General features: G+C 40.4%; 1 protein-coding gene and 1 long non-coding RNA gene across 5 annotated transcripts in view; one reads left to right on the top strand and one right to left on the bottom strand.

Annotated features, from left to right (window-relative positions):
- FHIT (fragile histidine triad diadenosine triphosphatase) overlaps positions 1–24,163 on the bottom strand; it is a 1,470,686-nt gene that overhangs the window by 2,655 nt on the left and 1,443,868 nt on the right. For all 4 annotated transcript variants that reach the window (XM_081072404.1, XM_081072407.1, XM_081072405.1 and 1 more), the window contains one exon: positions 18,225–18,331. In XM_081072404.1, coding sequence (XP_080928530.1) covers positions 18,230–18,331 — 102 coding nt within the window. In that variant the 3' untranslated portion in view covers positions 18,225–18,229. The remainder of the gene's footprint in view (positions 1–18,224; positions 18,332–24,163) is intronic.
- LOC308507446 overlaps positions 1–24,163 on the top strand; it is a 148,978-nt gene that overhangs the window by 101,043 nt on the left and 23,772 nt on the right. The window lies entirely within an intron of this gene.

Raw genomic sequence — 24,163 nt, 5'->3', positions numbered from 1 at the left:
ATTTCCCAGGCTATGTGCCTTTCTTCCTGTGTCTAGTTTCCATCTGTATCACCTCTAGACAGGAGTGTTTTCAATGCTATCTGGACAGATCAACAAACGTATTTATTGACCAGTGAGTAAGGCTTGAAGCAGTGTGCAAAGAAGTGAATGATGATATTCTCAAGGTGCTCCCAACCCATTTGAGGAAACACCTGGCATGAGGTGAGACAAAGCAGTAGATAATCAAGCGCCAGATGGGCAGTCCAGAAAATGTCTGCTTTTGGACACAGAGAACAGAGAGCAGGAGCCCAGGATGCCTGAAGGTTGACTGGTCCCCATGAATATATGCTCTTCAAATATTTCTAAGTTCCTAATAAATATAGTGGCAGATGCAGGGAAAGTCCCCTCCTTCTGCAAGGCCAGATTTGAGAACTTACAGATAGTATAAAGTTCATTATCAAGGGTTTGGTTTACAGAGTAGGGAAAGGTAGCAGAAAGGAAGCTCCGTTGCTCTGAATGGTAAAGAGATTTTTGGAGAGTGGAGCTTTGAACTTGGAAGGAAAATAAACATGTCTAATGGGGAAGTTTAGATAGTTTTTAAGTATGGTTTGCTGCATGGTATGGACTGTGATCTTCTCATCCCTCTCTCTGTGAAACCTTCAGGAAAGTCTTTGAAGTCGAATTGCATTTTGTTGTCATAATTTAGCTAGTACAGGCTGAAAGCAGAGATACTGAAAAGATCCCAACTGGGCTACACGAACTGAACCACCTTGACTTCTGGAACATGCAGGCACCAGTAGGTGTCACAAAGCCTTTCTCCACAAAAAAATGGGGCATAGGCCCATGTTTTCAACAGATCCAACCACCCTCTGCGTGCATTCAAGGCGACATCTTTTTACTAAGAGTAAATGGAGGCGAGACTCCTGCCCTTTCTTCCATCCTCCTACGCACCTGTAGGCCCAGAGACAGAGGGGCTCTTCTACTTGGAGCTAAGAAAACAGACCAATTCTAGCTTCAGTAGGTGAACCTGGATGGGAGCTCGCCACAGTCAGTCTAACTTGATAGAGTGTAAAAGACAGATTTGGGACCACTGAAAACCCAGCAGGCCTTTCTTCTGTTTCCTTAAGGTAGTGTTCTCAACCTGGCTGCTCGTTGGATTGGACTAGGGGGTCTCAGAAAGGTCCTGCCTCCACCCCAACCCCGGAGATCTGATTTAACTGGTTCTGAGTGTAGCCTGGGCCCCTGGGGGATCACTGAGTGTGATGGCGAGGCCCTCCAAGCCTGTCTCCTGGGTCCAGTTCCAAAGTTTGCTCCCCATAAATGCTCCAAATGCCCCAGAGTGACTCAGATGCTGGAGATTTCAGGTGCAAATATTCAGCTTAGCAGAGCCACACATACAGGACAAGTGTTGCCCTTCAAATGTAGTGAGTCTTGCCCATGAGGAGGACTAAAATGACCAGGGCTGACAGAGAAATGGGTTTAGAACTAGGTAACCACATTCCCCAGAATAACATAAAAGTCCTCTGTAACAGCTCTCTTCTTGTAAAAGTCACTCTTACTTCCTGGCGGGCTAGAGGAAGACAGCCACAAAAAGTTATTCTGCTCACACCGAGAACAAGGTGAGCAATTATCTAAGGGCAGGCCCCCTGACCTCTGTTTTTCAGATTTTTCTTAATAAACTGGAATCAGAAATTGGGCCACAAAAGCTGTTGCTGGCACTCTCTTACAGAAAGTGGGTAAAGGCGAATGTACAGTGGGGATGGGGGTGGGATTGGCATGGATCTGAGCCCGCTGATAGTTCCTACGTGGCAATGCAATTCCCCTTCCATCTGGAGACAGGAGGGGTTACCCCAAGTGCAGTGGCCAGAAACGCAGTGCCATGAGGCTGGACTTCAGAGAGCAGGGCAACTTCCCAGCAAGTTTTCTGACTCACAACTATTCCTCTGTGACATGTCACACATGCTGACTAATAACACAGCTTCATGCAATGGGACAGGGTTAATTAACTTCCCGTTGAACAGAGTCCATTTCCCAGTCCTGTGAGTCTGTGTCCTTGAGAGCACAGAAAGCAGCTCAGGCACCCCGTGGCCAGCTGCCTTAGGAGGGGAGATGCAGCAAGGCTGGGGCCCATCCCATGGCTGCCCTTTACAGAGTGCCCACCCACTTAGAGCTGTGCTCTCCTTGAAGGAATAAATCAAACACAAAGAACAGCAAACCTGCAAGAAAGATGACGGCCAAGCTGGTAGCTGTGAGTCACTAACCACGGCAGCACAGGGCTTGTCACCTGAACCCATCGGGCCCGGCAGGTGCAGCTGCATAGGCACTGAGGCCCGGTGGTGGAAGGAAGGATGCAGAGCAGAGTACACCCACCCCTGGAAGACTCCTGCTCCTCCTTGGTCGGGCTTGTGCCTTCTGCCCACTTGAACCCAGGAAGTCTTCTGTTTCCCATGTTGGCTCCCTGTATATCCGCTTCTGTGCCTAGCGAGGACTCTCCCCGAAAGGTTTTCTCATTCTGGTGGAGCTTATGAAGAACAGGCTTTATTTGTCTCTAAATCTTCAGCTGATATTAGTTTTACCCGAGACTAGGTCGAAATGAAAAAGGATTACTTTATATTTACTTGCGCCTTCCATGAGAGAAACTAATTTTGAGAAAGTCTCTCCAATGTGAAACACTTTCCCTTCCTTCAAGCCCTTCAAAGGGCCAAAGGAAAGCTAAAAGGCGTGTGCGCTTTGTCATTTACTTTGTCTGACAGCTTCTTCTTACTGTGCTTTTGGGAGTGACCTTCCCCTCGCACGTCCCTTCACTCTCCTGCGCACACCCATTATAATAGAATTTTAGAGCCAAGCATGGAGCAGGCTACCTTTGATAATTAATGGCTCTGAGAGTTTGCTGAGTGTGTTATTTAATTAATGACACTTGTGTTTGGAGTGTGTACTACTCTGTAGTTGAATAAAAGGTGCATTTGCTGAGGGATTAGACAAATACTCAAGGATCGCCACATTGAGAATTTGTTGGGGTTCAGCACATTTAACGGGCTAACAGGGTGATAATAATTTTTCCTTGCTGCCATTTAAAAGGTACTGAAGTTGATATAGCTCTGTTCTTTTTGCCTTGTATGTGAGCTTGGATTACAATAAAAAAAAAAAAATCCTTAGGCTAATGGATAAAAGTCTGTGACCCAGAGCAAGGCCTTTCATCAAAAACAAAAAGATGAAATCCTTAATGCTCCATTTTGAGCATGAAATTGATGCTCAAATAAGTTATGGTTTCCTTCAGTTACTCACAAATAGGCTACCCTGAATTACGTTCAAGTTCTACTTGGGACCAATAGATCATGGGTTGAAAACTGGCAAGAAAATGCAGTTAAAGGCTGTTAGGAATAGAGAGGGTTCACGTCAGCCAGTTTGTCCTTCGATTCTCGTTCTTAGAACGAATCGTAGATTGTGAGAAAAACAAAGATGAAGATATCCATACAGGGGCATCCACAGTCTTCTAGGTTAAATTTCTGTGGACCTATCCCAGCGTGTATCCGGAGAGAGACTGCAAATACAAAGGTCCAGTTTTAAGCTTGCATTGTCACTGCGTGAGCCTGGACGAGTTACATCCACTCTCTGGACCACAGTGTCTCCCTTTGTAAAACAATAGGTTAAATTATAAGCTCTTTAAACTTCCTTCCAGCCCAAAGATGCTCAGTGTCTCAGGTTCTTCTCAGTAGGGATATGGAAGCTGCCTGTCCCACTGATAGGAGAGAGAGCTCATTGCTCACTTTTGGGATTTGAGGGATATTTTCCCCAGAAATGGACCCCTGTGGATATGTAGAGCCATATAAACGTGTCCTGCAAGAGGGCTAGCGGCTCACCTGTTTCCAAAGCTCAGCCAGATGGTCCAGGAGACAAGCACTCAGCCAGGGTCCTGCCATCCCCCCTCTCCCACTCATGGCAGACAGTAGAAATAGAGGCACTGGCTCAGAAGGCTTAACAGGAGTGAGGAGAGGGACCTCGAGGGCTCATTCATTCATTCACTCACTCAGCAAGGGTTTTTGAGCACCCATGATATGCCAGGAGGTGTTCTAAGTGCCAGAGACATTCTTTTTGCTGGGTGGGAAGGAAAAGCCATCTGTGCAAAGCACCTATCAGCCAGCTCTTATGCTGCGGTTTATAGTCTTACTTAAGGAAATTTGGTTGTCTTCACTTCTGCCCCATGAGGTAGATTTCATAACCTCAGTTCACAGCTGAGAAAAGCTCACATAATTAGTAAGTACAGGATTGGAACCAGATCTGCTTAATTATCGAGATCAATCAACCTCTTTCCACCATTGCACTGTCCAATATGGCAGCCCTTAACCACATATAGCTAATGAACACTAAAAAAGGTGACGAGTCTGAACTGAGACATGCTGAAAGTGTACAGTATCCACTGCGTTTCAAAGATATACTCTAAAATGAATGTAAAATATCTCAGTAATTTTTTATATTTACATATTTATATTTTTTATATTACAAGGATGTTGAAATGACAGTATTTGGATATATTATGTTAAAAACACAGTATTAATGTTACTTTATTCTGTCTTTAGTGGATCTATTAGAAAATGTAAAATGACGTGTGGCTGACATTCTGTTCCTATTGGGCAGTGCCGCTCTGAGACAATATCCTGGGGTACAGGCTATGGAATGAGCACAGAGGAAGCGGGCCTGGGTTGCGGGGGTGTGTCTACGAATGTCTGAAGAGTTAATTTAATATTGAAGAGTCTGCTCTCTGGGTTCCAGGTAGGCCCGTGACATATTTGCTCCGTAATCTTGATCATGTTACTTTGCCTATCTGCCTCAGTTCCATCACCTGCAAAATGGGAAAATATGGATACCTACCCCACAGAGTTGTTAAGAAGATTAAATATAAGTAAAGCACTCAGCATAGCACCTGGCCCACAGAAAGGTCTAAACTAAAGAGATATAAATTACGGTCCCGCATTCATTCATTCAGCAAGAGTTTTTGAGCACCCATGATATGCCAGAAGGTGTTCTAAGTGCTAGAAACAATGGCCCTGTCCCCGGACACTTACTTGGAGGATACAGATATCATATGACATGATGACAGATGGTGGTGAACACTCTGAAGAAAATAAGATGAGTATAAGGGGCAGAAGGAACCAGGGACACTACTGGAGATTCCCTTTCTGAACAGGTAATATTTGAGTCAAATACTGAATGGAAGGAGGAAAGGAGATCATGCCTGGTGAGGGAACAAGAAGTGCCGGAGCCCGAGGCGGGGGCTGTCTGAAGAGATGTAAAACAGCCAGCAAGCAGGGAGACTGCAAGTGGGAGTGTGATGGGCAGGCTCAGGGGACATGAGTCCAGATTATATCTTAGTCCTATAGTGTGAGTTACAGGACTTCATGTGATTAGGTCCCGGCAGGCTCTCCAAAATATGGACGAGGGACATGATCTGGCTTCCCATTTAAAAGGATCGTACTTTTAGCACATTCCCTATTTTAATATATTCATTCTTTGGTACAGCCTTTGGTGAGTTTGAGGGTATAGATATGTATTTCAAGATACATAGTCAACAGGTGACTATGATATTCTATACAAAGAAGTTGTATTTTTCACTGCAGTGTCGTGAAAGCTTACCCAGAACGAGGAGAGTTCTTAGGTTTTGCTTAAAATACTTTTTCTTTTAAATGTTTGTACTACTTTTCCTTTCCATCGAGTCTTATTTTTTTAAAAGGATTCAATGAATTAGAACAGACTGTACACAAGATCGCACACCTTAAAAGAAAAAAACTGCCTCGATGGAAAACAGATCCTTGAGTGGAGAGTGATAAAGCAGAACTTTGCAAGGGGTGTCAAAGATAAATGCTGATTTACTGCATTAGGTGTATTCCTGTTCCAAATTGATAACTGGATTCTGCAGGAGTCACCAGAGAGACTGGATAAGAGAGAGGGCAGAGTTCTCAGAGCAGCCATAGCCCGGTACTGCTGAGACTGGCCTTCTGCTGTGAGAAAACTTCCCTTTTCTATAGCCACAAATTTGCCTTATCATTTCCAGTTAAAAAATGTTTCAAGCAATGTCATGTGCTTTCACTTCCTCAAAGCGATACCACACCATCAGTTTGTAGCTTAGAATGCCTACAGCTCTGAAGTTTTTGTGGGTCTCCCTGGAACAGGATGTAGAGCGTTAGCAGGGGAAAGTTGCTCAGAACACTTAATTGCATTCAAAGCCATTTTTGCCTGTCTTAAAGGAATGAAAATGATCTGCCGGTTCTTATTGACCTTCTTGACCTAAAGATATCTGCTGGCGGAAAGGGAATCCTCCATTGGGTTCTTTTAATGCTTTAATTGTTACATGATCTATCATTTTACACACTGACTCGGACTCTTTGAAAAATCTCTTAAATACACATTAAAATTGATTGCTAATCCTAGACCTTGAAATGGCTCCGAGAGGGCATTAATTATGTGTGGGCATGGGGGTGGGAGGGCACTAGATCAAATTGACACAAAGTCAACTACTTTATGGTGGGATAAGGTAGAGGAATCAATTTGGTTACAGGTGCAGTTGCCTTTGTACTGCCAACTTGCACAGACCAGATTACATGCTTGCTTGTTCTTGAATCAGGCTTATCACTTCAGACTCCCCGTCGGGTCCTCTAGAGTAGAGATGGACTTCACTTACTGGGCTTCAGGCAGCGTGTGGCTCAAAGTGGGACTTCAGCAAATAGCTGGGGATTGAGTTCTAGAACCTCAAGGTTAAAAATGTCCTCCAAAAGGCAAGCAGTCTATATCTATGTTGTAGCCAGGACTCTGGATGGCAAGTAAGGAAACCCCATTTCAAATGAGCCTCTGAAGAAAAGTGACTTAACCGTGAAGAACAGTGTAGACATAGGAATTTACCCCCTCTTTTTGGCTTTTGTCTCCCTTTACTGTGCTGCTCCTGCATCAGACTTCTCCAAATGATGGGCCGGGTGACGGCCAGGAGCTGCAAGTCTACATGACTCCTTCAAGGGCTTTTCTCTTTCAGTCTATACACCAAATGGTGAGAAAGAACTGTCATTGCTCGAGCTGGGGTCACATGCCCAGAATTGTGGCCTTGGGATAGGAGTGGCAGTTCCAAGTTAAAATGTCTGCTACAGCCTATCCTTTTTTCTGCTTGAATCTCTCGACAATCTTCTAAGTGTTCTGAAATTCAAGAGCTAATTGTAGAGTCTTAATGAACACCCCCTATCTCCAGAGGAAGCCCTAACTGAAAGATCTTTAATGTGGAACCCTTGGAAGTCCCAAAAATGCAACATCCAATGCATTATGGCCCAAGGTTGATTAGCCATGAGTCACTCCTGTTCATCGAATGCAGTTTTAGCTTTCAGGCAAATATTCAGTCCCTAACTGTTGCGGCATATGGAAACAAAGGAAAGTGCTATCTCTTGAGCAGGGTGGTTGTGACGAGTGGGTAAAGTGATCTTTACAAACACCCCAGCATGGGACTCACCAATGCTTGGCTCTTTTCCTGAAGTTCATGAAGAAGCAAGAGTCAGCTATATCTTGTATCTCAGCTTTATTGTACAACTCTTCAGTCAGCTAGTGTTCAAGCAGTGAATGACATTTCTAAATGGGGACCCACCAATTTTAGTGTAAAGTAAATGTGGGCTCCAGAGTCAGACTCCCTGAACTTGACCTTCCATGTATAACCTGAGAGTGCTTGGGCAAGTCCCATAGTGACCTTAAGCCTCAGTTTCAACATCTGAAAATTGGGACAATATTAAAGGTTGTTGTGGGGTTTCATTGGAATAAAGCCTATAAAGTGCATGATATTACCTGCCCATAATAAGCTTTTCATAAGTGGTATCATTAAGAATCATTAATAATGAAGTGTCCCTTCTGAGGTGGTCTCCTACTCATTTCCTGAAATAATAATCTGACTAGTCCCTGTCGCCTCTTAAAGTCAGGGAGGATGGCTAACAGGAGGAGAAGTTACTCTCCGATACTGTAGCAGAGTGTTTATAAAGGTTATATGCAGCAGTTATCCTTTTTTTGTTTAGGCCTATTGTGGAATAATTGAAAATTCAGCCAATAATTAGACTGTATGTTAAAGTCACTCTCTTCCTTCTTTTCTTTTGTCATTAATTTAAAATTTTTCACTTACATGATTAATTTTTAGTCCTTTTTATGGTAAAATAAACATACAGGAAAGCACAGCAGCCATATACATACATATATATATATATATATATATATATATATATATATATATATACACATACATACATATATCTTACAGAATTAACATAAAACAGACACAAATTTTGCCACCACCCATGGCCAGGACTAGAACATTCCAGCCCCCTTCCACCATCCCACCCCAGTTCCCTTCCCAATCATAACCCCCTTTCTGCCACCCCCACGAAACGAACCACTGGGCTGATTTTATGCTGATTGTTTCCTTGCTTTCTCTTATAATTTTACCCTCTGAATGAATGTATCTCTCAACAGTATAATTTAGATTTGCCTGTTTTGAACTTTACATGAATGCACTCACACAGTATGTACTCTTTTGTGTGCCTCTGTTGTTCCACTTGATCTTGTCAGACTTTAAAATGATGACTATTGTGGTGGGTGTATAGTGGTATTTCACTGTGTTTTAAGTTTACATTTCCCCGATGACTAAAAATTATTGGCCATTTCAATACCTATTTTTTTATGAAGTGCCTGTTTAAATCCTTTTGTATTTTCTACGGGGCTGATGACTTTTTCTTATTGACCTGTAAGTTTTTTCTTTTTAAGAAAATTATCTTTTGGAATCTGGTCCTTTGTTAGTTATATATGTGTTAAATATCTCCTCCCACTCTGTGTCTTGTCTTTGCTCTCTCTTAATAGTGTCTTTTGATAAACAGAATGTCCTAAATTAAATGTGGTCCATTTTATCATTCTTTTTTTATGGTGACGTTTTTTGTGTATTTTTTAAAAAGTCTTTCCCTATGGCCACATCATGCAGATATTATCCTATGTTATCTTCTAAAAACTTTTTTTGTTTTGCACTTCACATTTTAAATCACAATCCACCTGAAATTGACTTTGGCATATGGTGTGCATGGATATCCAATTCTCCCAGAACCACTTGTTGAAAACATTTTCCTTTCCTCACAACTCTGTGATGTTATTTTTTTATCATATATGTTCATATATGCCTGGATATGTTTCTGGGCTTTCCATTTTGCCCAATCCATCTATTTATCCTTGTACCGATACCGTACCATGTTCTCTTAACTTTTATAGCCTTATAATAATACTAAGCCCTCCTGTGCTTCTATATTGTTCTTTTAATAGTCTCTGGATACATTTCCATAGCCATTTTAAAATCAACTTGTCAATTTTTACACATACACCCACAAAAAAAATATATGTATATATGTATACATGTATATATATGTGTATGTATAAATGTATGTATATATATGTATATATAAGTATATACATATATACACATACACATATATGTATATGGGAATTTGGATCTGAATTGTATGGAATTTATAGGTCAATTTGAGAAGAATTGCTTTTATAAAATTGAGTCATTCACCTCTCCATTTATGTAATTCCTCTTTAATGGCTGTTAATAACATTTTATAGTTTTCTGTCTAGAAGCTTACGTTGCTTTATTTTTAGTCTTTTGATTTTTGATGTTAACATAAGCTAATTAATTTTGTTCATTTTCTAACTGTTTAGCTGTTACGGACTGAATGTTTGTGTCCCTGCCCCGCCCCCTCAAAGTTCTGATATTGAAGCCCTAACCTCCAGTGTGAGAGTAACAGGTGGTCTTTGGTGGTAATTAGTTTTGGGTGAGGTCATGAAGATAGAGATCCCAATATGGTATTAGTGGCCTTATAAGAAGAGCAAACCAAAGCTCATTCCCTCTCCTCCTTGTGAGACACAGTGAGAAGGTGACCCTCGACAAGCCAGGAAGAGGGCTCTCATCAGAATCAGACCATACCAGCAGCCCGGTCTTGAACTTCCACTCTCCAGAACTGCGAGAAACAAATATCTGTTGTTTAAACCACCCAGTCTATGGTATTTTGTTGGTAGCCCAAGCTAAGATAACAGCTGATATAGAGAAATTTAAAATTTAATAGCATTGATCTTATAGTCAGAGGCCTTGCTAAGTTTACTGATTAATTCTGGTTGTTTCTCAGTAGATTCTTTTGGGTTTTCTGCATACATCATATTGTCTAAAAATAATGACAGTTTTGCTTCTTTCTTTTTAATCCTTCTAACTTTTATGTATTATTCTTGACTTACTGCACTAGCTAGGCCTTTGAGTACATTGTGAAATAGCACTGCTAATGGTGAATATTATTATCTCATTTAGGGTCTCAGATGAATACTTTTCAACATTTCACTCTTAAGTATAAATTTCCTTCCAGTTCTAGTTCTCCTAGAACTTCTGTATTTGTTAAGTTGGATATTGGACTTAATCAATATATGTTTTTCTGCATCTACTTAGATGATCCTGTTATTTTCTTCTTAATTATTGTGGTGGAAGACATCACAGATAGCAATGTGAAATCAATGTTTCATTGGTCATAGTCTTTCCCTGAAAACAAAATTAATATAAGATCCGGTCTTATTTTACTATAAGACCGAGTCTTATATTAATTTTTGCTCCAAAAGACGCATTAGAGCTGATGGTCTGGCTAGGTCTTATTTTCAGGGAAATACGGTAATGCATTATCCCTTTCATGGATTGTGCATGCACACACATACATGTAAGTAATATACCTGTTTGCCTATATATCTGATATTTTTTAGGATTTTGGCATCTATTTTTCCATGTACAATTAGTCTGTAGATTTCCTTTCTGTTACGTTCTTATCAGGTTTATGTACAGCAAATGAGAAGTGGAAGAGGTGTTTTTGTTTTTTTTTCACCCTCTTTTCTGGCAGAATTATTTCCATCAGTCATAAGATTCTTATTAAGAATTATTCTATTAATAAGATTAAGATTCTTGTTTCTTTCTTAATTGTGTGGTAGCATTCACCAGTAAAGCTATCTGGGCCTGATGTTTACTTTGTAGGAAGGGTTTTAATTCAAGTTTGATTTTTTTAATAGTTACCAATTATTTATATTTTCATTTTCACTTTGTGTAGTTTGGGTAAAACTATATTTTCTAGACATTTATCAGTTGAATCCCAATTTTCAAATTTGTTGGCTTAACATTTTCCATTATATGTACTCCTTTTTAATGACTGCAATATCCAGAAAGAGGGATAGCACATTCACTTTTAGGTTTACGTTTCTTCCAATGAGTGCCTATAGGTTATAATTAAAAGTAAACTATTTTCTACACACAGCTTTAGTTGCATCCACAAGTTTCAGTTTTCTTCATTCAGTTCAAAATCATTTCCAATTTCATCAGTTTTAGAATTCCTTTTGTATGAGTGTGTTGGTGATAAATTCTCTCAGCTTTTATCAGAAAATATATGTATTTCACCTTCATTCTATAAGACTATGTTAACTGGGTATGGAAGTTTAGGTTGGCAGTTACTTTCTTTTAGTTCTTTAGAGATGTCATTCCATGGTCTTCTGATTTTCTTTGTTGTTTTTTTTTTTTTTTTTTGCTTTTGGTCTAATTACTACTCCTTTGAAAGTAAGTTTTTGTTTGTTTTTCACTATTAAATCTTGTAACTTACTCTTTGTCTTTGATTTTCTGCACTTCTGTCATGATGTGCCTAGGTGTGCATTCTACACCCCCCTGCTCTGAGTTTGGTGCGTTCCTGAATTTTTACATTGGTGCTTTTGCCAGTTTTAAAAATTCTCAGTCATTATCTTTTTAAATATAGCTTCCACTAGCACTCTGCTTTGGAATTGGGAATAAATATCTATTAGATTTCTCAGTGTAGTCTATGTCTTCTGACTGACTTCTCTTATACTTTTCCCCACTCTCCTCTCATCTATCATGGTTCATTTTGAATATTTTCATGTGTGACAATTCCAATTCTAGGTACCCTGTGACTCTACTCTTACTAGTTTTGACTTGTCTCATCATTTACTGTGGTACCTGTGTTTACACACACTCATGAATTGGGCATTGTATTTGAAAAAAAATGTTATTTGTAGTAATAATGTAAGATCTTAGATGGTATTATTTTCTTCCAAAGATGATTTTTTTTCTCTTTGCTTCTGTCAGAAACATAATGGGAATAACAATTTGGGGTCACCTTAATACAATTTCTGGCACTGAGACTTTCTCAGTTGCCCAGATGATTTGTAATTGGGCTGCAGTTAGTGCTAGGTATCAAGGGTATTACTTTTTCAGATCTTTGTTTTCCACACAGGTATGGAAAGGTTGGCAACCCAGCTTTTATTGTTTTAGTTCCATCTGCCTCTCCAAGACTCACAAACGCCCTCAGGGGAAAAGCAACCCCAAATGCTGAGCTCTTTTCTCTTTGGATTTTTGTCCTCTCTTCAGTCTTGACCCTATAATCTTTTGCAATCTTGTTACCTTTAATAGATATTTTCTTATATTCTGTACAATTTTTCTAGTTGAACACAATGAGAAGTTTGGTTCAAATTGTTTGGTCTGTTCGTAACAGAAGCAGAAGTCACTCTTTTTTCTTTTTTGGTGGCCTGAAAACATCCTGCCTTACAGGGTTTTTCTTTAATTATTGTTTAAATTATTTTTTCATAACCTGAACATCACATAACTTATCATCTTGAAAATATTATGTAAATCAGAGAAAATAGTAAACCTACATGTTGGCATAGGTAATGGACACTCACAAGTCTCCATTGCTCACCATTCATGATAAATTGGAGGTAGTAGAACGTAACTCAAATGTCTTTTGGATTCACAGAGAAGTATTAAATCCAGAAGGAGTACAATTTACAGATGCTTGTGGTAGTATATTTCCTGTACATTGTCTTATGTTATCCTTATAATAACCCTAGGATATAATTAAAATGATTTTCATCATAGTAATTCAGAGATAGGGAAAGTGAGGCAAAAGAGAGTGATGTGTTCAAGTTCAGAGAGTAAGTTTAGTGGCAATGTTGAAGGGGAGCCACCTTAAATTATTCCAAAGATATTTCCACTGAAAATAAAAGATAAAATGGCAGACAATCCAGACATCATTATTAGGAGACTGCAGAATGTCTTTTATGACTGGTGCTCAGAACAAATGATTGCAAAATAGATTTCTGTTTTGGGGGGCGATGGGCTACATAATTTTTACAGAACTATAATGTTCATTTTACCAGTCTTTTCTTTTCAAAGCACATTCTAGAAAATTCTATGTAAAGATCAAAACAGGCATTTGCTTTAGAGAGGGTGTCACCTGCCACTTGACTTTTTCTCTCGATTCCAGATTATTTACATGAAACTGTAGCAGAGGAATCAAGGTTTGCCTTGTGATCATGTTTTAAAATGGTAATAGTGAACAAAAATAGCCAGGTCTCTTCACTGGGGTCTGGGGATTGCACAGAGAAGGTGGCAAGCATTCATCCACTAAAGCAGTTGGGTATAAGAAAGTGAAAGTGTGTTCCCAAGATAGCTTCCCCAGCCCTCTCTTTCTCTGTCTTTGTACAGCTCCTGTCCTCTGCAAAGAGCACGTTCTGCCTCACTTACACATGAAGGAGAAAAGAGGGGAAATAGGAAGAAGAAAGGGCACGTGACATGGAATTGGGCTAGCATTTAATTTTACTAACACCATTGGTAAAAGTGGTTCCAATGGGACAATTTAATTCTATAAATGTTCTGTATTCAGTTCCTACCCTTTCTTCCCTCCAGTATTTGGACTTTAATAAATAAGACACAATCTCCATTGCTCACCACTCATGATAAATTAGAGGCAGCAGAACATACTGCAGTGTCTTTTGGATCATCAGAGAAGTATTAAAACCAGAAGGAGCGCGATTCAGAGCTGTTTCGCTAGTGTATCCTGAATTGATTGAGTGCCTAGATGATAAGAAGCTTGATGCCCCTGGAATGTCAAAATAATGCAGCACTTATATAAGAGGTGGTTGAAGGACATTTTAGGCATAGGATGGAATGAGCTGCATAAATACCAGCTATTATTAAAGGACAGGTTACAGATTATTAACATGAATTTTCATAGCCTTTCTTCATATTAACTTCCCCTGACCTCTAGGAGAGTCTTTTTTCCCTACTTTCCATTCTGGCAGAGACAAAAATCATAAAAATAGTAGGAAGGGACCACACAGAGTGGAGAGAAGCAAGCAGAGAAAAAAGAAGAAAAAAAACGTCTTGGGAGTAGGTAGACATTTTTTGAAGGTTTTTGTCATCTGAGAGTATGCGGATTGATGGGTGATAAATTATCCATTTCTGGAAATGAGATGATGATGAAGAAGATGAGGATGGTGATGACAGGCTTTATTTCATTATCATTTTGCAAGTAAAGTTTGGAAGTCTTAAACATTTTTTGTGGCATTTAGATGAGACTTTTTTGTAAAGGACTCTGTGCTGATCAATCAAGAGGTTCCAAGATTCACAAGGGTTCAAAGTAACTATAGGAAGCTAGTCATTCCTACCATGAGTTGAACCACTAGGTTGGTGCAAACGTAATTGCAGTTTTAGCAATTTTTTTTAACCTTTTGAACCACAGTTACTTTTGCACCAACCTAACAAATCTCAGCAGAACAGTTTTGTATTTTGGTTAGCCATCAATGGCCTGTGGTAATCTTTTGTCTGAACGATCAAGTACATGTTAGAGTAAGCTGGATCTTGGTAAAACATTTAAAAAATACTCAAACTAAACCAAACAACCCGTTTTGGAATCATGAGTGGACTGTCTCATAGAATGTTTATTAAATGGAGGTTTTTAAAGTATAATTAGATGGTTATTCTTTTGGGCTATAGTAAAATAATTCATTTAAAGACACATTAGATTTCATTCTTTCTGAAGTCTCTATGATTCTATGGTTTATAATTCCCAGTTTAGGCCATAAGGGCTGGCTTTATGTTTATCTAATCTAAATAACTGAGTCTTTAATTCCTTACTACTGAAATTTGGTTCTGTAAGCGTAGTCTACACAGAATAAGAGAGAGCACAGTTCAGTAGAAACATAAACTGGAGAGGAAGGAGAAAGCTTTTTCTGCTATGTTTAAGATGGATCATCTTTTGGTAAAGAGCTTTTGAACACAGTAAAGTATCATTAGCCTTAAATGAGGAATGAATCGTCTCTTGTACCTCCGTGCTAAAGAAAATCTTTTGCTGTATCCATTTGGGGATGGCTGAGTGTTGGCAAACACTTTCATTGTATTGATAATACCCCAGATGGGATTACCTAGTGGGTTTAGGATCAAACTAGTTAAGGAGCTGAAGTTAACACTCTCTCCGCCCCCGAGAAAACATGAGAGTAGTATGATCTGCTCCCTGGGCATTTTTCATGACAGGCTGCTGTGCTGATAGTCAATCCTCTCTGAGAAAGGTGAACGTTTTCCCAGGTTGGTAGCGTAGATTTCAAAAGGTATAATTCAGTAACGAGAACGCATACCGCTAAACAAACCAGTTTCTTCTTTTGTGCCTCAACTGTCCATGATTATAAGTGTGGGGCAGTGACTGAAATCCTGGTGATTTTTCAAAAATTCCAGTGTCAAAATTTTGCTTTGACAGGATATCTATCACTAGTAATAATGCTGTTTTGGGCTGACTCAGTTGCTGTGAAATTGCAAGGCTCTGTTGTGAGTAAATGAGAAGCAACCAATTATCTACAAAATAATGGCACGCACAGAGGAGAGTTTGATGAATTACAAATGAATATGCTGACACAACAGAGTGTGGAAACCTACCCTGCTCTGACTTTCTTTCTGAATTAGGGGTGATGCTTGTGTATTTTACAAACAACACGCCCTACTCATTTTAAACATGAGGTGGGAATGGGAACAGGGAGATAATAAAATCTTCCTCCACTCGTACACACATTATTGCTTTAAAATTAAGTAGGAAACATAACATGGCTGTGTAGAGGCAGCAAAACCAAGTATTAAATGCCTAAATAAGGAATTATTACGTTCCAAGAAGGATGCAAGATTAGGTAAAAGATACAGACCCACTGCTGCATCTAGTGTGATTTAGAACATTGACTAAAAGAGCCATGGCAAAACCCTTCTCCCGAAACTCAGCTCTGCGTGTGGGCGGCAGAGCAGAAATTCACCTAAGCAGAAGGGAGACGTGGACCAACTCATCAAGTAGGTTTCCTAAAAAGAATGGTTCCTTTCCCCTTTGTCTGTAAAGATAGGTATATTTAGTCCCATTATACGACAGAAAATGACGATGCTCTGGGAGAAATCTTCGAACCCTAAGTTTCTCCCACCTCTAATTACTAATTGTGTACTACTGGGCAACCCACATTACCCGTGCTGGTTTCAGTTACCATATCTGACTGCCCAGAAAACTGAAGGTGATTTGTAAACAAAGGCCCTTAAAGAGAGAAAAGCATATTAGTTAATTTAAAAACCCACATGCACTGTGGCAATAGGTTATATAACAAGTTAAAGTAACTGTCTTTCTGGCAAGACATACAAGGTAAGTTGAGTTACCTGGAAGGCAGGAGATGCTAGGCCTCAAGGCAAGATAGAAGCAAAAACAGACAAAGTGAAGCATACTGGAAACTTGGGTAAGTCTCAATCCTCTTAAAGAGAGTGCAGTGTAAGATAGAATCCTGCAAGCCTCAGGAAAAGCGTAGAGCTTTCTTGACGCTATCTGAAAGTACACATTCCAGAAAGAAAAGCACTCAGCCTAGGAAGTTGCGTCTGAGGAACCGTGATCCTCTTTGGATGGGACATTCCAAAATGACACTAGCTTTCAGAAAAGGAATAGAAAGAGGATCGCTTGCAAACAGGCCCTTTGGCCTGTGTTCTTAGGTAAACTAGCTTTATCCTTAAAAGGAAAAAAAATGAAAAAGTGAATGGGGCAAAAAAAGAAACATCAAAGACAGCTGCTGCCAGCACCACAGTATATCCCTTCAGGTGATTGAATTCAGAGCTGACAAACCAATGACGTGGAACAATGAAATAAGCTTTCCCGAATGCAAGGGCCTGAGCATGACAACATACTTGTACAATAATGAAGGAGCAATAGCTGAGACTGTGTCCTTAAGTAATTAGAGTACTTTAAAAAGGAGATTAGGGAGAAAAAGGCCATCAAATATGCATATATTTTAAACTAACCAAAAAGGGCTTACATTTCAAAGTCAAAAAGAAATACAGTAAATGTGTTTGCTAGCGAAAAGTCATGATCGCTAAGTGGATTATACAATTTTATATAATTCAGTTGCTACTAGTATTTGTCCAGTAATTGTGTTTTTAATTAGTATGCGATCTACTTTAGCAGCTTATAATATAAACACATTTACACGAAACCAGATGAAGAACACAGTTTTTAAAAGGCAAAGAAACGATTTAGAAGAGAGACTCCTTATCTGGGGTCCATAATCCCTAAGAAGGTTTAGTAACAAGGATACCAGATAAAAATACAAGGTGCTCAGTGAAATTTGAATTTCACAGAAACCCTATTTATTAATAAATTTCAGAAGATCTGAGAGCCCCCTGACATTGTATAAAAATGCGTTGTGTAGATGTATTCTGAAAAGGAGATTGGCTATAGATTTCCAGGAATCTATGATCTCCCAATAGTTAAACAACATCAACACAGAGAGATAATTCATTCTCATCCTGACTTTCCCTGTGGCCTGAGCTTCCTAGCAGCCAAAGCTAAAGGGAGACACAAGGGGCATTTACCAAAGAGCAGCTGGGGAGAAGCCCAGGGTGACGGAGCCGGCCTGGATGCGAATGGCCTGGTCCTGAGAGAGAGATCTGGTTCACAGAAACTCACAGCAGGATTTGGGACTTGATCCTGAGAGTGATGTGATTCCCTTAAAGGATGCTGACTCTTAAATGACTGAGTTTGAGTTACAAACTATCTCAGGATGCTTTGTGGAAATTTGATTGGAGAAGAGGAAACTGGAGAGAGGTGATGATGGCCTGGGGTGAGCTGGCAGAGTAGGCTGGAAGGAAGTGAACAAACAGGAGAGTTCTGTGCAAGGTGGCTCGGAGGTAGGAAGTGGGCACTCAGAGGTTGGAATGAATGCCTCAAAGGTCGGGGTTTTCTCAGGCTGGCTTCCATGTCTTATGCAGCCACCACCCTAGGCGGTTAGTGCATCCTGGCCCTGGGCAGGGAGCCCCTTTCCGGAGGCCCCTGGAGGGTCTCAGTGATGATGAAATGTACAGTCCGTACCTGTGTCACTGGAAGTAGGCCCGCAGTGCTGCAGCTTCTGCTGCCATATCCTCCTCCGATCTCCACAAGGCTGGGGAGTCCTCCTCCTCTTTGTCATGTTTCTGGAGCTTTGGAGGAAAAAAACAAAATATATGTATTTGACTTGGCTCACTGATGGGTCTTTAGGATCTCCTTGAGCAAGTGTTGTGAAGTGACTGAACAGAATTCGCAAATCGGAGGCTGGGAGGTGTGTGTCTTATAATTGCATTAGTTGCCAAAATTTGAATACAGGGAGGTTTCACGTAAAAACCCACATTTCCAGCTTTTGCAACAAAATACCCAGATTACACTACACTGTGGCCTGTTGGTCGCCTTATCATTGTCTGCTCAGGCTGAGAGTGGGGGGGGGTCTCATCTTGAGGGGGTATCCTGCCATTTACCAGAATCCCCACCATTCTCCAATCTTCTCCTTTGACTAGCAGCATTCGTTTATTTTATGTACCAGACATGGAAGCATTGAGTTTGCTACCTGCCTGTAATCATCTGCCCAAGCTGGCCGGGGTTTACTTGCTATTCTCTTTGGCTTTGCCTCTCTTATGAGCTCTGAGAAGTTTTGTTCAGTGAGCCAAAATAGCCCAAGCACATTTATGATAATAATACAAGGGCCATGAGTACTGAGTAAGAAATAAGAGTACATTCATTCAAAGAGACTTCAAGCAGGCAAATGATTAAAAATATATATATTAAATGAGGAAACTTATCAAAAAATTAACAATAGGTCTTTGTTGAATCATTTTAAAATCCTCTTCAAATAACCATATTTATTTTTAACACATCTTGTGTATGTCTCAGATTTACATATAAAGTGAATAAAATTTCAATTTTAACAGAGAGAGAGGATGTTCTCAGAACTCTCTCTGTTAGAAGAGCTGAATTTTCCCTCTTCATCTCCTATTGCCATTCTGTTTTATTAAATAAATTTGTTACTCCTGTCTGTGGCTCTATACATCGTAAAACGCCGAGGGTATCACTTCTTCACAGGAGGCAGGCACAGTGTAGTATCTTTTGTTGTCATTTGAGGAGACTGAGTCAAATGATTTAATAGCATCCGTGACGGCTAACGTTTAGGATGTGAAAGACAGTCTCTTCAATGTGTATTCTTGCATCATTTCATTTAATCCTCACAATAACCCATACACAGACAGGGCAGGTACTGTGTAGCTCCATCTTACCAAGGAAGAAATTGAGGTCCCTGGAGGTTCATCGACTTGTCAAAGATCACCCAGCTAGGCAGAGGTATTTCCAGCGTGCTTCCTAGCAATCTGTGCCCTTTGATCTCTCCCAGAGGAACTGTCCTGCAGCTACAGAGTGGACAGTTCCATGGGTCCTGCTCCACCCACCAAGTGCGTTCACCCCTAAGTCAGACCCTTGAAAAGAATCTTGATGACTTGGCAAAAAATCTGTCAACTAAAGTAGTGGAATTTGCTGTTTCGGTCAACATCGCTCTCAATCTAACCCAGGTAGACGCCCACCGTGGCTGCTTGAAGCAGATGGAAAAATGTCCCCATTATTTCAGAGAAGACTGACACAGAAGGCAAAACAGTGAGGGAACAATAGCCTGGCTCTCCAGCTGAGCTATATTTCCATCGGGGTAAGTTTGAGCTTAAAGGAGGTTCATTAGCATATAACCAGGCCACAGATATGTTTATGAGGGTCATGGATCTTCCCTTCAGAATCTGGCTGCCAGCATGTCGGTTTTACATTTTGCCACATAGATTTAATTCTCCTTAGTGGAAGAAAACCACATTAAGAAGTCATTTCCTTCCTTGCAGAGGCAGATAGGATGCAATTGCTACAGGCGAGTCAAACGGGATTGCTATTTTTCTACTCAAGAACTAATTTTCATTTTGATACTAGCTTTAGGTCTGTTATAAATCCATCTTGTAACAATTCAGTAGGATGACAAAGAACAATGCAGAGCTCAGAAAATATGGCCTCCGCACTTCTGGTACCGCCACTGAAGACACAGAAATCAAGCATTAAGTGGCCTCATCAACGCAGATCATACCAGATGAGTCCAAATAATTTAGAGCCTGCAAACAAATGTTAATGCCTTTCTGGTTATTAGGCGACCGTCTGTTATTGTCATATGCCTTACAGATGGCAACGTGGTGCCAATGCTTAGAAGTCGTTTATAGGAAATAGGAAATAAATAAAACAAAAACTAGTCATATTTGCAAAGCCCTGTTGTACAAGGTTTTTAAATTTTCGAGGTTTCCCTCCTAAATGCCCAGGATGGAAGCCTGTGGCTTTCCTTAGGACAGTCATGCTCAACCCGACTGCCCTGGAATCACATGGAGAACTTTAAAAACTGCTGATGTGGGGTCCACCTCAGGGATTCTGATTTCATTTGAGGTCTGGGAGTAGCCTGGGGATTGGTTTGGGGACTTTTTTCAAATTTCTCAGGCAGTTCTAAGATATACTTAACTATTGAGAAGTGCTGAATTTGGGGGTGGGGGGGATGTGTGTGTGGACAGAGCCTACACACATACAGAAATAATACATCTGTCTTTAAGCCCATTGTTTCTGACCTTATCAAGAGAACTGAGGCTATCCTTTGCAAACTCTGCTCTAGAACTGTTTTTGTTCTGTTCACGGCCGGTCAAAGAGGTGTCTGGGCCACAGGCCCAGTATACGGATTTAGGGCAGGAGCCTTTGAATAGGGTCTCAGTCTCTGCAGGGATAGGAAACCTGGGAAAGGCCCTGGTGGGCAAGACGCATGTCCTGGAAGAGCCATCCAGGTGATTTGGAAATTAAACAAGCCGTGGTTTGAAATCAAGTTCTGCTTCCCCAAGGCAATCCAGAAACCTGGTGGCTGGAAACCATTGCCCAGCTAACAAGGATAAACCCAATGATCTTAAACAGCGAATACCTAAAAGGCACTATTTATCTTGGACGAACTTTAATGGAGGAGTTTCACTTCAGATGAACCTTCTAGATTACCTTTGGCTGTCCAAGGGAAAGGCAGTGACTACTAATACACACGATATTTATCCTGTCCCTGCAATGCCAGGGGCCTGGCCCTAGAACACTGAACCCTTTCCTGTCCTCACGGGGTGGGGCATCCAAGTAAGGAGAGTAGACACCAAATGGTTAATACAAGTGAGACAGACATTCCCAAAGGGGAGGATGCTGGGAAGAGCTGGCTTAGTTGGAATGGCTTTGGAGAACCAACTTAGTGTTATAATAAAGAGTGACGGGAGAGAGAAGATTATTGAAGGAGCATCCAGCAAATGCTTTCTAAGATGAGGTCAGGCCCAGAATTTAACAAGGAGAAGGGCAAGCTCCTTAAATCCTTAGTGCCTCAGTTTCCCCCTCTATAAAAAGCAAGTAGTAAAAGAACTGTTAGTGATGTGCTTGATATAGTAAGTGTTGCAAGTCTGAGGAGGAAATTTAGCTCTTGTAGCTCCAAAATGACCTGAAATAATCCCTCACTCTCAGGGTTGTTGTAAGGCAGGGGTGTGAAATCCATTGTTAATTGGCCCGCAGCAAATTCAAAAAAATATATTTAGTTTACTTAAATAAACTAGGTGAGGCAATACGTACTTCACCTCGAGTGAGTGGCCCAGCTGTTTGTGTATTTTACCACATATGGCCCTTGGTAAAAAACGTTGAAAAAAGTTTGGACACCCCAGTTGTAAGGCGTGAAAAAGGTATTAATGGAGGCTCCTTCCAGGTGAAGGTTAAGGACCTAGAGTGAAAGCATGTGGTAGAGGTCAAAGGTAGTCAAAATTGCCCTGGGAGCATGGTTGCCAGATTTAGCAAATAAAAATGCAAGACACTCAGTTGATTTGATTTAGTATATTTCATGTAGAGTTGAGGACATACTTTTACTAAAAGAAATCACTGTTTATCTGAAATTCAAATTTAGCTGGGCTTACTCTATTGTATTTGGCAATTCCATCTAGGAGACCTCATAGAAAGGTACCACAGGAAGTATTTGGCTTGTATTTGGGTTCTTTCCAAACCTGCCTGACTGTGAATCCTGGGAAAGACGGAGGATGATCATATTCCAGGCTAGCATTTTGTATACGCCAGGGCTTATTATTACTATCGCATGAAATGCAGAAAGATCACCAGCACGGTTTCAATTCCATAGTTTATCATTTCTAAGAAGCCCTTTTCCTCACATTTCAACATCTCTGAGATCAAAGTATGTCCTAAAATCAATGACGTGTCATAACTTAATTGGCAGTGTTTTTCTTTCTTAGTAGTACATAAAATAACAAAGCTTCTTCCAATTGATGCTGCCTGGGATTCAACGCTCTATAGTTCTCCATCTGTCGTCCGTATAGTTAAGTCACATAAGTTAAATTCTGAGAAAGCTCAGCACCAAGGCTGATGTAATACATATTCCTTTCCTTCTCCCTGTGCAACAGCAACAGTTGAAACTATTTTCACAGACACTTGGTTCTGCAGAGGCAAGCACATGCCAAAGTTACAAAGTTTGCAAAAACTCGAACCATCTTTGTTCACCTTCAGCAGAGTCAAGCTTGTGATGGCTTCTTCAAGTGAATTCTATTTCGATACAGCTTTGAAAAGAGATTAAAAAATAAAAAATGTTTAGTGCATCTTCCCACTATATGTGCCTGAAATGATTCTGGGGGATGCTAGTGTCAACAGGGTTTCTAACGGAAATACTGATGTGTGGCGATTTTGACATTGTGCCCTGACTGTGTAAGGACTGCATTATCACGAAGGATGTGGGGTAATAATTAATTCCCTGATGTAATGCTCAAACTGCCTTGGCTAGTGACATTTTTCTGGCTCTGTAATGGAATACAGTAGGAGGAATGAGTCACAATAATTTAAATGTTTTTCAGAATTTGGAACTAATCGGTAGTAAAATGCCAAATTATCTTCAGAGGGGGTAAAAACAAATTAAAGCCGCTTCTTAAAGAAGCAGGTGGCTGAATGTCAAGTTGGGTGTCATAAAAATACATCAGTAGCTTTCATTGTTATCAGTTTTGTAAAACAATACAAAGAGCAGAATGCTTAAATAAACCGCTTCTTGTGGGTTGATGGTTCTGTTCAGATACGTGTTTATATAGAGTGTGGAAATAATTTCAGTGAATGGGGAAGAAAATCCTTAATTTTATAGATCTGATTTTCTGTTACTGCTTTTAGTTTAGCCAACAAGCGTTTGATGAACACAGGATATATTCCAGGCACTGTTCTAGGTCTTATGAAAGCTATCAAGATAAATAAGCCAAAAATCTTTGCTTTCTGAGGTCTCCCCACCCAACAGGGCGGACAGTCATACGTACGTAATTTATTACAAGTCAGTCTGGATGTAAGTATATAAGTACTGGACTGGGAGTTCTAGCAGAGTGCTCTCAGAATGTGTTGGGGAGAGAGTGATTCTTGCTGGGGTAGGGGTCTGGAGTGGACTTTAAAAAAATTAGGATTTGCACTGGACTGAAAAGACAGTGATGGGATATTAAGGACAGGGTTCTCCTGGGCTATGGGAGATGTGTGTGCCAGCTCTCCGGGGCTGTGTCCCTGGCCAGCTTCCTTACTACTTGCCTCACTCCTCCTCATGAATCCTGATCAGGACATTCTAGCCAGGTCTGACCATCTATCAGAGTGGTCAAGATAGCTGAAATTTAGTTGTCATTTTGAGAAGTCTTAACATGCCAGTGTTTAAAGATGGGACACACACCCTGGTTGCCCAGAAGACATTTCAAAGCTTCAATGTTCCCTTTACAATCATTTTTCAGTTCTTTTGATTAATCAAAGAAGAAAGTCTCTGTGCGTACTATTAATAGCATGTTCTTAACATGGTACCAACATGACCTTGAACAGAAAGGGTGGAGCCGTCCATATCCTAGCTAGAATATAGTATAAGATGGTTTTGTTTAGATTATATTTATTTTTAGGGTTACTTCCCATTCATGACG

This window comes from Rhinolophus hipposideros, assembly GCF_964194185.1.
Source record: "Rhinolophus hipposideros genome assembly, chromosome: 14".
NCBI classification, from domain to species: Eukaryota; Metazoa; Chordata; class Mammalia; order Chiroptera; family Rhinolophidae; genus Rhinolophus; species Rhinolophus hipposideros.
This window is presented reverse-complemented; position numbering and strand designations above follow the sequence as displayed.